At 40.8% G+C, this 14,591-nt stretch overlaps 1 protein-coding gene across 2 annotated transcripts in view; it reads left to right on the forward strand.

Annotated features, from left to right (window-relative positions):
• The window catches only part of MAN2A1 (mannosidase alpha class 2A member 1), a 144,021-nt gene that overhangs the window by 78,410 nt on the left and 51,020 nt on the right, over positions 1–14,591 (forward strand). For both annotated transcript variants that reach the window (XM_040986138.1, XM_040986139.1), the window contains exons 11-12: positions 787–901; positions 2,032–2,099. In XM_040986138.1, the coding sequence (XP_040842072.1) occupies positions 787–901; positions 2,032–2,099 (183 nt within the window). The remainder of the gene's footprint in view (positions 1–786; positions 902–2,031; positions 2,100–14,591) is intronic.

Consider the following 14,591-nt stretch of genomic DNA (forward strand, 5'->3'; position numbering starts at 1 on the left):
AATGTCAGTTTACTTCAGCACACATTAAAGTTGTTTTTGTGCTCTAAGTATTAGCTACATTGACTGTGGAAAACACCCTCAAGCTAGCTCTTTTCCAATATGGAATGGCCTAGCAAGAGCTGCTGATACACCGAAGTTGTATTTCCTAAATCAATAGATTCTCAAGCATTCATTAGTTCCTCAGGCGTAAGATGCCGCGTGAATATAGTTGGTAATTTCGGTGGCTAAGAAGAGTAACAGGGATGAAGCCAATTCCAGTATCCAGGCCTGTGCAAAACTTTCTAGTTCTTTTGAGCAATATTGTGAACCTAAGTTCGGGGAGATATCTTAACTCCGGAGGGTGGTTTCTATGAAGACTAAAGTATTTGGTGAACCGAGTTAATCTGGTATTCTATGTTGTTTCAAGCTATGTTTAGGTTTTTACTAAGGGAAGTAGCAATTTTTGTTTTTCACAGAATACCTTATACTATTGTGTTGAGCAAACCTGGGCAGTTTTATTTTCTGTGATGTTCATAGAAAATATAAGCAGTTTGAATAAGTTTATGGATATCAGGTGTATCCAGAAGGTTTTCTATTTTAAATAAATCTTCACCAGGGATATGTATGGCCTAACTTTTTTTTCCCCCTAAGTATTTACTTCTAGGGAATAAAAGGAACCGTGTTTAGAGAGTTAGTGTAGATTACACTTTGTGTATTCAAGATGAAAACATTGGGCCATTATTGAAACGGAAAACTTTATCTGCATATTTTTAAATTGTTCTCAGACTAATGATTTTTGGCTTTCAGACTCTTTCATTCGTTGATGCTTTTGGAGAAGGTCATCGGAAGTTCTGCCTTTCTTCTCATTCTGAGGGACAAACACATGTATGACTCCTATTCTCTGGATTCCTTCTTAGAGATGGTGGGTTGGCCTCTTTCGTATTCCTTGTAAAATATGTGATTCTTCTGTTTTCAGATTGGGAAAGTGGCTGAATCTAATCATGCTTGTATGTATTTAAAATAATTTGTATCTGCTCATAAAGCTGACTGTGTGTTCTTTCCTGTAAGTATTTGATTTTAATGTGAAAATGTTCTGGTATGCATCTAAATACAAGAATAAAACAGTGAACTTTTGTCAATGGTATAAAACTGATAAAGCACCATTGAGTTGATGTTGTAAGGATGGAGCATTACAGATATTCTACTTGGATATTAGAAACTTCACAGTATTTGAGTTTTTTATCAGTCCTTATTCTGTTCTTGCTAACCTTGGGTTTGACTGGTCTTCTGGTTCCAGCATGAGCTCATGGACAGCTATGGGGTATGATGAAATAGACCGTGATTAAGCAAATAGACAACTGGCTATTCATTGGCCCTTGAGAAAATTACTTACCAATTGTGGTCCCTCATCCATTTGTCTGTAAATTAGGATGAGAACACTTGCTGCCTTCTGTTGCAGTAAGCAAGAAAAGCTGCAATAAAACATAAGTGTTAGAAGTAGAATGAAGAATAGTTGAGAAAAAGATTGGAACCTTATTTATACACCCTATTGGCAAATCATGTTTTGAAATCACATGTAATTGCAACTGTATGAATGACGTGTTTGGAGCTTAAATATGGTATAAATTTCTGCACACAGCCATCACCTCTGTAGTTTCATACACCGATGTTTTTAATTAGATATTTTCATATTAAAATAAATGGACCTGTATTTCGCAAGGCTATGAAACACAAGACACAAAAATAAAGGGGTACAGAATTTTGTAGACTCACCTTTAGAACTGATTTATTTGGTCTCTGCATGGGACTGTTCAGTACGAACTCAAGCTCTAGAAACGTCCGCTCCACTTCAGAGCTCTGAACACATACCTATACGACAGGAATCACACACATTTACACAGGGATTGTTCGGAATTGTGATGGATTTTCTATAACTGGAAAGAGAATGTTTATGTTATTTTGCCCTTTTTAAGATTTTTTTGAAAGGTGCTCTTATATAGCTAATTTTGGAAGTTTTTAAAAAGTAAAATTTAAAAATGTTCATTTTTGTAGGATCTGAAACAAAAATCACAGGATTCTCTGCCTCGAAAAAATATAATCGAAGTGAGTTCAGAGCCAAGGTAAATGAATAATTTCCCAGCAGTATGTTCCAGTTTTATAGCATGTCGGGTTTCATGGTTCTATTCTTTTTATCAGCCTCTAACTTGCAGCAGTAGTTCGTGTAACCAATTCGTGAATTTTTGAGAAAAATTTCTGAAAAAAATACATTTCCTCCCATGACTGTGATAAGTTCAGTGCTGAAGGTAGCATAGTTCTTAGTACATAGATACCTGAGGAAGTTTTTATAGCAACTAAAATTTCTTAGAGATAGAAGACATAGGATGGCATATATGTCATTGTGAGAAAGAAAATTCCCCTGTTTTTAATACCATGTTGAGATTATGTCTTTGGTTAAGGTTTCAGTTAGTTGCCTGATTTTTCATCAATCATTTCTGCTTTTTAAGGGAAAGAAGAAACTTTTATTTATTTATTTATTTGTTATTATTAGTAGGTCCAGTCCCTGCCATAAATGGTCCACCAGTTCATTCCAGAACTGTCAGTTTATGCTGCAGGAATTAGCAAGGTTGTTTTTTTTTGTTTGTTTGTTTGTTTGTTTTTAAGAAGTATAGTCACAATGGCTAGAGCTGGGCATGTCTGAAGCTAGAAGTTGGAACATTCCTCTGTGTCTCCCACATGGCTACAAAGGACTGAAGCAGTTGGGACATCCTCTGTTGCTTTTTCATGTGCATTAGCAGGGATCACGGTCAGAAGTGGAACAGCTGAGAACTGAACTAGCACCCACAGGGGATGCCGGCACTGCAGGCGGAAGCGTTGGCCGTTACAACATACTGCCAGCCTTGAGAGATGTTTTATTGACTTGACAAGGGTGCTTAATTGGTTACTACTGCTAATCATATAAAGCAGTGTTTTATGATTTCTTGGGAATACTGGAACCATCAAGGCCTCTAATTCATTTAAGGTTCATTTAGTTGAACGGGTGACGAGAGGAAGAGACAGCTCTTTCTGTTAGAAGTTGAAGCTGAGCCAGGCCAAAGCAGGAGCCAGGAACCCCGCTCAGGTCTGTCATGCAAGTGGCAGGGCCCCCAAGAACTTAAGCTGTCAACCACTGCTTCCCTGAGTGCCCTGTTAGGTAGCTGAGTCAGCAGAAGTGGAAACCAGTACGCTAACATGGGATGCAGATATCACAAACGGGTTGATCTACACCAGGATATCCATCCCGTGGCATCTGATTATAATGGCTAAGTGTGAATCCAGACACATGATTTAGGAAATATGACATTGTCTTATCACCTCTTCAAAAGAGAGGGTTAGAAGGATAATTGTTGGGAGCACATGTGTCGGAGGGCAGGTAAGATGCTGGGCAAGCTTTGTGTTGCGATGCCAGTGTGCCACGGTGTGCCACTCTGCAGGCTTCCTGGCTGCCAGCTGCAGCTTTCCACCCTGAGAGGCAGCAGTGACGGCTCAGCTCTTTGGGTTCCGCCAACAGTGTCAGAGACTTTGCATTTCAGCTCTCGGATTTCAGCCCTGTCCTGGCCCAGCTGCTAAAGGAGTTGGAAAAGTGGTCCAGTGGAGGAGAGTTCTCTCTTTGCCCCTCAAATGAATACAGGTTATTAAAATATTATAATGTAAATAAAATGAAAATATGGGGGAGAATGTATCCTGTCTAGTAAAATTGAGATTTTGGCTAAATGTAAACCATAGTAATATTTTGAGACATTTGGGGTTATATGCCTGTGCCTGAAATATCGTGTCCCTTGTGAACTGTATGCAGATTGTCTTACTATCTTTCTATTCCCTTTTCTATTTGGAAGAGCTTTGATTTTTCTGCTTCTAACAATGGGAAATGTTGCTAAAAGGGATTCCTGCCCCACTTCCTCTGGATGTGCGTGCGTCAGTGGACGAGGCAGGGCCGTGCCTAATGGGTGGAGAAAGGACGCTGTCTTTGCTTTCCCTCCTTGCTGCTGCAGCGTGAAGCAGGAAACAATGAAAATTTATCCTTATTGATGTTAGAAGAAAAAAAAAATTAAGCAATTGAAGTGTAATAATGGGAAGAAAATGTATTTTGTGTAGTGTAAGCTTACAGGGTATTTATACACACACACACATCACACATAGGTAAACTTATATGGTATTTATATATATACATGCACACACATATACACACAGGTAAACTTACGGGGTATTTACACACACACACACATGCACATGCATATTATTTTTATGAAACAATTTTGTAAGCTCTGGGATTTTCCTTATTACCCCCCGTTAAAGAAACCTGCTCTCTCACTGATTTCCCCTATATTATTACAATGGTATAATCCTTCTTAAACAAAAGTCCATCATTCTGCTGTTGAAGTGAATAGCACCCAACAAAACCAAGCGCCAATGTGAAGAACATCCCAGTAAAATGACAACGGAAGACTAAATGAGTAACCCATTCCTTTTAGCTAAAGATTTGATGAAATATATTTTCTGAAGTGCCATAGGAAAAAAAAATAGGATAGTTTATTTGAATGAAGGAAGTTGTGGTAAGTTGAATAGTATCTGGAAGAAGTATTTGGTATATTCATAGCATATGTGTTCCATCGTGTTAACTGTAAATGGAAAAGGGTGAATATTATGAAAAAAAAAGTTTGGTGTAGTATTTGATAGTGGTTCAGGATAGTTGGCTGTGGTGGATCCTAATGGGGAAGTGTCTAGTGTCTGAACTTAAGTTGTTCAAAGTTTCTTTTAAGGTTGAATTTTCAAGAAAGTGATTTCTTGGTATTTACTTTCCTTTTTCTGTTGCAGTTGTAAGAGCAAATTCATTTTTCTATGAACTAATTTCAAGGTAGGCCATCTGGGATGGCAGTGTGTTCCCCTATTGCTCTGCCTGCCACCCTTAGCGTGTGGCCCTCAATCCCTCAGCTCCCCCTGCTCCATGCCTCACGCCCATGGTTCATTCAGAAGGGAAGAGGAGCAAGTCTTGCCGATTGAATCTCCTGTCTGTCATTAAACCTGAGGACATAGTTCCTTTCTGTCTTCACTTACCAGAGTTCTAATCATGTTTCCTTGTTCTCTGATCAATACAGATAGCAGGCCATTGAAGTTGTAGGAAGGAGATAGACAAGAGGCAGGGGGAGGAGAGAGAGAGAGAGAGAGAGAGAGAGAGAGAGGCAGAGAATGGATGAATATGTATCTGATGGACTGTTCCCTTGTGGGAGACACCCTGGGACCACTTCCACATGGCGGAGTGACCGTGTGAGAGAAATGACCGTTCAGGGAATATAGCACCGGGCTTTTGTACATTTTAGGTGTGTAAGATAGAGGGAGGTGGCAGCTCCTCAGTGTGTGCATGCTTGTGACATGTCATCACAGTGGGTTTTGATATTCTGTGGAGACAGAATTGGAAGTATCTGTTTGATCTCAGTAAAGATAGCATTGAGGCTAGAGAGGCTCCTTGTGTGGCTGGTGGCCAGAGGGAGGCAGGAAGGACTGAGCACCGGGGCTCCATCTGTGGCTTGGTGTGCCTGGGCTACCAGGTGTTCCTGCTTCTGATACATTTCCCAGTCCTCTGATGCACTCAGTCCCTCAGGAGTTACTTCTGCTCAGCCTAACAACAAGAACTTATGAACAGATGTAGTGAATGCTCATACGTAACATGCATATTCTTTTGGCCTGTAGGATCTTCAGGTATTAAAAGAGCTTTCTAGTGACCACTATGGACACATGTTGAAAGACAGTCACTTAATGCTTCATGTGTTGCAGCCATTCAATCATTAGTGGTGGGTTGATTTTGAGCTCCTGTCCATTGTAGCACTATATCTAGATGTCTTCTCATCCCTTCTGGGGTTTTATACATTTCACTCAGAATCTGCAAAGGCAGGGTGTCTGTAGTGGTGGTCTAAGTCTTGGGCTGTAGTGTATTTGAGGCCCCCAAAAGTAAGTCCTCAATGCTCCCCTGTGATCTCCAGGGCTCTGTGTATTTGTGAACTCAGGGTGTTTTTCACATTCTTGGAAAATGCATATGATAAAAAAAAAACTGTGCATGGTTTTCATAATTTTTTTACATCAAAGTAAACTTACTGTTTTCATTTTCTGTAAACTTCTTCAAGGTACACTTGAAAACTTCTAAATATTCTGAATATTCAGCTCAAGAAAGTAATGATTCTATAGAACTTATTATCAGTTGAGTTTAGGTTTTACTGCCCAAATTGATTGATTGTCTTTTTGTTTTTGAGAGCTTTTTGAATTTACAGATCTATAGAGTAGATGATTTGGGAGAATTATAAACTTGCTTAAGGTACTCAGTAAGCGTCCTGAGAAAGTTGCAGTGTGGCCTAAATTACTGGCACTCTTCCGAATGGCATGGGATTGTGATTAGCATCCACGCTTGCTTGAAGCTCCCAGGGCTCCTGGTTTGGGCCTGGCCACACCCCAGGCATTGTAACCATTTGGATAGTGAATCAGTAGATGGAGAGTATCTCTGTTTCTCCATTGTGTCTCTTCCTAACTCTGCCTTTCAGATGAATCAGATATCTTTAGGAGGAAAAAAAGAGTTTCCTCTTGAACCTGCTGACTGTTCTAGCTTCTCCTCTGTAACCTTTCTCATGATCAGAATTAATTTTTTTAAATTTCTTACTCTATTCTTATATCTCCTGAAATAATAGGTGCAATTCTTTCATCAGGCCTGTTTGAAATGTATGTTAAGTTGCTTTAAACAATATATTTGCATAATAAGTAAATGTACATTTTTATTGTCATTTAGAAGTTTGAAGAAACTTCTAGGCATTATCCATCTTAGTTTTTTTTTTTTTAATTATTTATTTGAATGGCAGAGTTACAGAGAAAGAGGGAGAGGGGAGAGAAGTCAAGATGGATGACCACATACATGCGCATGAGTGGTGATCTTCCATCTTCTGGTTCTCTCTCCCCAGAGTGCCACAGCAGAAGATGCTGGGCTTGTCCAGAGCCAGGAGCTTCCTCGGGGTTTCCTACATTCATCAGGGTCCAAGTACTTGGATTATCTTCTGGTGCTTTCAGATGCACTTTATCAGGGAGCTGTATTACAGGTGAAGCAGCCGAATCTCAAACCAACACCTGATGGGCATCCCAGGCTGCTTTTCTCACTATGCCACATTGCTGGCTGGCTGCAGACATACAGCATGGGGTCTGCCTTTCCGGTGCTGAAGTCATAGTGTCTCAGGTCATCCGTTTCATCAATTTCATATGGACTTTGCAGGAAGCTTCCTTCTTGGTCCCTATAATTAATCAGCTGTGATTTTGTTTCTAGGCACAAAATTATGTTCCATTTTACTTGTGGCAACAGTGAAACACATTGTATTTAAAATGATGCTTTTAGGTTTATTTGTTGAAAAACTGGCAAAGTAGTTATAGCACACCTGCTAAATTGCCTGGTTAGTCAGTGTTTTAATTGCCCTTTAATTGTGTGTATTTTAGATGGAACCTGCTTACTAGCTCTGTGAATCTAGTTTATTGTTGTCATATTTTTATCTGATGAGTTAGATTTACAAAGTCTGTTTCGGTTGTGTAGCTTGTCTGATGTATCAGAGCGCTTCTGCTTGTGGCATGCAGTGTCTTGCAGATGTCCCATGAAGGACCGTAGTCAGTGAAGTGCAGGCGGTGCGGGGGAGAGCCAGGTGCCTGTTCATGTGGCTTTAGGATGAGAACCTTTGAAACCTTACGGTATAAAGGCAAGTTTAGTATGAGAACTATAATCCAGGTATGAGTATGCTAATTTCTAGATAAGATGTTAGGAAATGCAAACCTTGATAGAACCTACCTAAAACTTTGAGGAGGATAAGAGTGGTGTGAAAGACCAGCTGGCATCAAATTTGGTGTGTCTGCCAGATGTTGGACATTTGCCATGCTTCTGGTGCCAAAGTTTTCTCACTCATGATTGAAGTTGTATGAGGCACTATGAGTGTGTGATTGCAAATTAAATACCTAGGTTAGGAGTCCTTTTTGAATCCGTTTAGATTGAAGTGTCAGGAGGGATTGATTATGACACAAGAGAGGTTCTTTTAATCATTCCTGCTTTTCCAGTGTCTTGCAAACTGAGTTCTCTGTCAGATTCCCATCTTGCTTGGGTCTAGTCCCAGCAGCCGTCTTGTCCCCTGGAATTGTTAGCATGGAAAGTCCATTGAGTCAAAGCAGTTCAGAACATAGGCTGCCGTGATGTGGCATACTGTTTAAGGCTCCCATTCTTCAGAACCTGATTTTTTTTTTTTTGCCTCTTCTGTACAGATGAATAAAGTGCATAGTACAGGAAGAACAAGGGAAAGGGTGTTAGTGGAGATAACCTGAGGTGTTCCGTGATGGCTTCTGCCTGTCTTGGACCTGAGAAGACATTACATCCCTGTGGGAAAAGACAAATCTTAAATAGAGCCGTTGGACCTATTTAGAGAGTAGCATTACATTAGTTCTAAAGGTAGTTGTGTGTGAATCTGCGCTGCTAATCCAGGCTGGACAAGCCTGGCTTTCTGATACATGCGCAGTGATTGCAAACAGGGGGCTGGTGCATGTGCTTTTCTGGAAGCTGTGTTCTACCTGCCTTGTAGTGTGTCCACGTACGCCCTAAACAAGCGATGTTGTCCCTGTCGTTACACAAGCTCTTCAAGCCGTTCCTTGGATGGTAGTGCAAGGAGTCTTGTCCAGGACCAATATGGTCTCCAAAAGTGTTTTCAAAATAGAAGGTAGTTTGTGTTTTTTGTCATTTTTCACATTTTTGCTTTCTGTACCAGGACCTGTTTATAGAAGAGATGTGATGCAAAGTAAAAAAAAAAAAAGTTATTTTCTCCTGTATTCACCTGAAAATTTCACACAGGAAGGATCTGATTTGTCAATAGAGGCACCCAAAATGAAACGAAACATGTCTGTCTTTAACAACACAACAGCCTTGCTTTACTGTGTTAACTTCTTTGGTCTTTTTTATTTGTGAAGATTGGCTTGTTTGTGTGGTGCATGTTCTTCCAAAAGTTACAACATTTTATTCATTGGAGAAATGAGATTTCCTTCCTGCAGATGAAAATTACACTTTGATTGAATATGATTCCTTATGCAGTCACCCATAAATATAATGTCTTCCTGTCTTTTCAGCAAATGGCTACAGATGTGATTTCTGAACAGACAAGAAAATAGAACATCTTAATGTTTTAGGTAAAACAGATGGTATTTTTGTTTTAGGCAAAACTCAGTGTGAAAGCAGCTTAATTGGTGACAAGACTCCTGGGGTCAGCCAAACTGTGTAGTCTCTGTGTCTGTTCGTTTTTGTTCCTTTCATATCCAGGGTTTTTGGATGCTTAGAGAGGAGTGTGTAGCCTTCTGTTTGCTGTGCTTTCCCTCTTCAGGATTGCTGCACAGTTCAGGCTTTTTTTCAACTCGTGTTTGGTGGTAAATGTCTCATTTCGTGATATGACATTGGAGTTTTGTCATCATTTTCAGCAAGAGTAGTGCATCCTGGTGTGTTAGTTTCCTGTTTGTATGTTGACAGATTGTCTGAAAACTTGGTAATACATTTAAAACATTTTTTAAATAACACAAACTTATTAGCTTGCAGTCTAGAAGCTGGAGGTCCAAAATCATGTCTCAGAGCACCAACAAAGCGTTGGCAGAGCTGGTTCATTGTTCAGGCTGAGAGAGGGAGAAGCTGTTTCTTTGCCCCCAGCATCCCTTGACTTCTGGCCACCTCCTCAGAGAGTCTGCCCCTCTGCTGTCATGGCCTTCCCCCCTGCGGACCCTTCTCAGAGGGGCACCGGTGAGTCCATTGGATCTGTAATCCGTAATTTGCAACAAGGCATTGCTTCATCACATCTGCAAAATCAGAACAATCGCAAGTGGGACATCCATTATGTAGTTTACCATACCTGGCAACCAGATCTCAATACATCCAATGCAAATGTATGTTCTGAGATGCAGAAAATTGAGGACTATGACGATCCGTGCGTATGGGTGGTACTTAGACATATCATGACTAACAGTAAATTTCACGAGGACTAAGCCTGGATTTATCACCTTCATTCTAAAGTTCAGCATTTAGTCTTGGTAAACGGCAACACCGCAATTAATGCGTTGTGATTGTGGACATTTCCTCCTATTTTACTATCCAGCCTTCTCCAAGGAATGATGATAATAACAATTCCTGCTGACAAGGCAGCTAACTATTTTTCCCCAAATCTGTGAGTCTGTTTCTATTTCTCTGATTTAACGTTCACTGAATACCTGAGCCTTTGGGGCTTTCTGCTTGGCTTTCCTGCTGTAAGTCTTTACTCCTGAAATCCTTCTTATACAAGGTACTAGAAATGAGCATCTGGGGTCCAGTGTGATAGCTAAGCAGCTAAGGTACTCGCATTGAACACGCTGGGATCCCATCTGGGAAGCTGGTTCTAATCCCGGCAGCCCCGCTTTGCATCCAGCTCCCTGCCTGCGGGAAAGCAGTTGACACTGGCTCAAAGCCTTGGGACCCTGCACCTGTGTGGGAGACCCAGAAGAAGCTCCTTAGCTCCTGGCTTCGGATTGGCTTAGCTCCAGCCATTGTGGCCACAGGGGGAGTGAACCATTAGATGGAAGATCTTCCTCTTTGTGTCTCCTTCTCTCTGTATATCTAGCTTTCCAATAAAAATAGTTAATTCTTTTTTTTAAAAAAAAGGGGGGGTGAGCATCTGACCTTCAACCTTCCAGTCACTTCCTGTCTCCTTAGCCACTCTTCCCCTAGGAACTGCAGTCTGTCTGCCCCAGCTTCGTGGATTAGCATCTTAGACGTGCCTTTTACAGCGTAGATTCTAGTGGTGTGTGATGACTGCCGCATCCCAAAAGAACATCCTATTTTGTGTGTCTATTGGACCTTTATGCTTAATCCACTCTACGTGGAGCCCATTGCCCTCTTCTTTCCCTGGCTAATAAGTTCTCATCCTATTACAAAAAAAGATTTTCAAGTATGTTTTAAAAAAACATAGTTTTTATAAGATAGTGATTTGCATCGAGAAGTATTAAAAGGATTTACATGGTGCTTATTAATAATATGAGCTAGAGGAAACCTCTACTGCAATTTATTATTTTTTTCTTACAGAGTTTAATTGTTAAGCTTTATTTTTTAAAATTTTTATTTGAAAGACAGAGTTACACAAAGAAGGAGAAATGGAGAGTGATGTCTTCCGTCCACTGGTTCACTCCCCACTGGTTTACCCACTCCCATCTGGCTGCGATGACCAGCGCTGAGCTATTTCAAAGCCAGGAGAGGAGCTGCTTCTGGGTCGGTCCATGTGGGCGCGGGGTCCCAAGAAGGGAAGCAATTCCAGTGCTTTTCTGGGCTGTAAGCAGAGAGCTGGGTGGAAAGTGGAGCAGCTGGGACACAAACCAGTGGCCATAGGGGATGCTGGCATCACTGGCAGATGCTTAGCCTACTGTGCCATGGTGCTCACTTCACTTTCGAAGTTTTATAAATTTGTATATCTCATTGATCATCCCTTGGGTGTACTCTAGTTCATTCTTCTGTCTTTAATAATAACAAACATTTTCTTGTACTTAACATTATCAGAGTGAGTACCTGGCATAACAAAGCTTGCTACTGGGGCACGCTTGTCGGAGTGCCGGAGATCTGAGTCCCAGCTTCACTCCTGTCTCCAGCTTCCTGCTCATGCACACCTGGGAAGCAGCAACGGATGGCTCAGATAACTGGGTTTCTGCGATCCACATGTTGATACTGTGCCCTCAGCTCCTGCTGTTAGCTTTGTTTGGCCTTGTCCGTCATAGGCCCTGGAGATGGGAGCTCTCTGTTTCTCTTGCAAATTTATAAAATTAAGCCAATTTTGAAAGTAAAAAAGAAGTATAATTAAGAATGTGCATAGTTTTTATGTAGCTATTATGGCATTAGAATTTTTTTTGTAAATGTTTATTGGCTGTTTAATGAATATTAATGCTGTAACTTATACTTTTATTGACATGTATGTCTCATTTTAGGAATTGATTTACTAGTAGATACAGTGCTTCAGTAGTTTAGCTGGTGCTTATATTTTGGTAAATCTTGAAATTCTTTTTTTCTAGTGTTATTGTTTCTTTTTATTATTGAATTCTTTTTCGCATAGATTGAGGATGCCCTCTCTGAAATAAGTAAGAGTAGGAAATTTTCAAATGTTGGAATATGTATGCATTCATAATAAGCTATTTGGTGTTGGGCACCTAGAACCTAACAAGACAGTCATTTGCATTCATGTATTGTTCACATCTGTTCAGTGTGTCCATGATGTGCTCAACTTCCCACATGAGATAAAAACAGAAACCTCTAGTATTAATGTCATGTCACTGGTCAGATTTTTAATTGTCAGGCTATAAATGCTCCAATTAAGATTTTTTTTTATTCTAACTTTTTGGTTAGAACATTTTTTTTGCCCCTTTCTAGGGAAAAGCAAAGGTGGCTTCTTATAATCTTTAATGTGTATTTTCGGGTTGTTTTTGTAGCTAATGTTTATTGCATTTTCTGATGGTATTTAATGCACGGTATTTAATCCCAGCCCCACCCCCACTTTTGTAGCCTTCTATTTTCTTGGTTTCCGTGTCCTTTTCCTTGTGCCTCAGACAGTATTTCTTTCAGTATAATTCTTTTTGCAAGCACTGCCGTCAGCCCTTGTTTGACCAGGGCCTTATGTAATCATGTTCGGAGGAAATGTTTGCTGGGTGTGGATCTCCAGGTTGGCTGTGATTTGAGCTGCTCTGCTTCCTTATCGCGTGAAGCGTGCAATCCCATTGTCCCCTGGTATCCCTCACTTGTGTGGGTTTCTTCACTGGCTGCTGGTGGAGAGCCCTGAAAGAACTGGACGTGCTGCAGCATGGTCTGTGTTCATCTACTTGGGGTCCTAGAGTTTGTGGTATCTATGGTGGGACTCCTCTTGGTTTAAAAAAAAATGTTGAACTATTCAAGTTTTTCATTTGCATTCCCTCTGGTCTGTGGAGACACGTGTCCTGTCTTGTGTTTGATCTGTTCCCTGAGTGTCACTTGTCCGTCACCTTCTTGTCCATGTTGCCAGTCTCCTGATGGATCCATTTCAGTCTGGATGTTTTTACGGACCCTGATTGTGCCAGAATATTCTATTATTAAACACATCTGTAGAGCTAATTTCAAACATGTGATATTTTAGAATTTCACTTGATTCTTTGTAATCATTTCTGTGGTTAAATGCTCTGCCTTTTTGTTTACTTCTTTTATGTTCCATTTTCTTTGGACAAAGTAGTCATTATTTTGAAGGGTTTTTTGGGAGTTTTTTGAACTTTGGAGTTCAGGTCATGTATGGCTCTGGGTCTTTTGTCTTTTTCTGTCCACTGTTTGGTCGTGTGGCTGTCTTTTGAGGTGCCTCGTGGCTTTATACTGAATTGGGATAAAAGATTGCCTCTCAACCCCATGTTCATCTAGACTTCCAAGTTTTCAACCCATATCTGACATGTTCTGTAGGCCATCCTGTCTGGTGCGTTCTGGAATATCCTGAGATGTCTGTGCCCTACTTTTCAGAACCTGCCAATTTAGGTTTGAAAACGTTTGAACCCCAGTGATTGGCACATGTCCTAAGGAAAGCAGCAGCTGTGGGCCTGCGGCCTCCAGAGTCCCCACCAACTGCTGTGTTGTCCTCTTTGCCCCCCAGAGATTTCCTCTAGGCTTTGAATTCACTTTGGCTTGGAGCTGTGTCTCCCTGCTGAGAGCTGACATGGCCCCAGGTGAAAGTGACTACAGACACTGCTTACTTTTCTGAAAGCCTTTCCTCTCTCAGCAGAGCCCTATTGCCCAGGGCAGATGCTTGCTCTTTTTCATCTGCACTGTCTTGTAGGTGGATGGAAGTGAGAACTCTTGTCTGCCCTAGTGCTTCTACGAAGTTCTGATGAGTTTCCTAATTTTGCATTAATTTTTTTTTAGGAGGAAGAGTTGCCAAGTCTGTCAAGCTATGGCTTTATTGTATTTTTTCTGTTATGATTAGAAAATGCTTTTGCAATATAAATCATGTATTCTCCTACTAATTTTCTTAAGTTTTCAGATTTTTACATTCATTTGGAATCAGTGTTGGCATCTTGTTCTAATGTTAGCATCATCCAAGGTTCATTAATTAGCTTGGCTTGTTTTTTTTTTTTTACATTATTTTAATGTTCTCACAAAGAATGATGTGTCTGTCTATTCATGTATGGGTCTTTCAGTAAAGTTTTGTCTCTTTCTGTATAGACCTTGTTTTCGTTTCATGTGGAGTTAAGACTTTTGTTTGGGTTCCTGGTCGAACTCTCCTAACGGGTCCCTCTGTGTGTTGTGAGTACATGAGGAGGCACATTGTGTTTGCCTTGGTCACATTGCTTTCTCCGTTACGTTGATCCCAGCAGCTGATTGCTGCCCCTCGCCCTGCCAGGCTGTACAGGGACAGTGTGCTGCATTGCTGGAATTTAGAGCCCTGGCACACCATGCAGCTCCTTCTCCCCTTTCTCTGTTGTTTTTAAATCTAGCCGTAACCCATCTGGTTGCTTCGTGTTAGTCTCTGTGCTGATGGAATTATCCCCCTCTCTGCCTCACAGCCCCTGTGTTC

This window comes from Ochotona curzoniae, unplaced genomic scaffold (assembly GCF_017591425.1).
Source record: "Ochotona curzoniae isolate NIBS_2020 unplaced genomic scaffold, NIBS_Ocur_1.0 contig_4501, whole genome shotgun sequence".
Classification (NCBI taxonomy): domain Eukaryota; kingdom Metazoa; phylum Chordata; class Mammalia; order Lagomorpha; family Ochotonidae; genus Ochotona; species Ochotona curzoniae.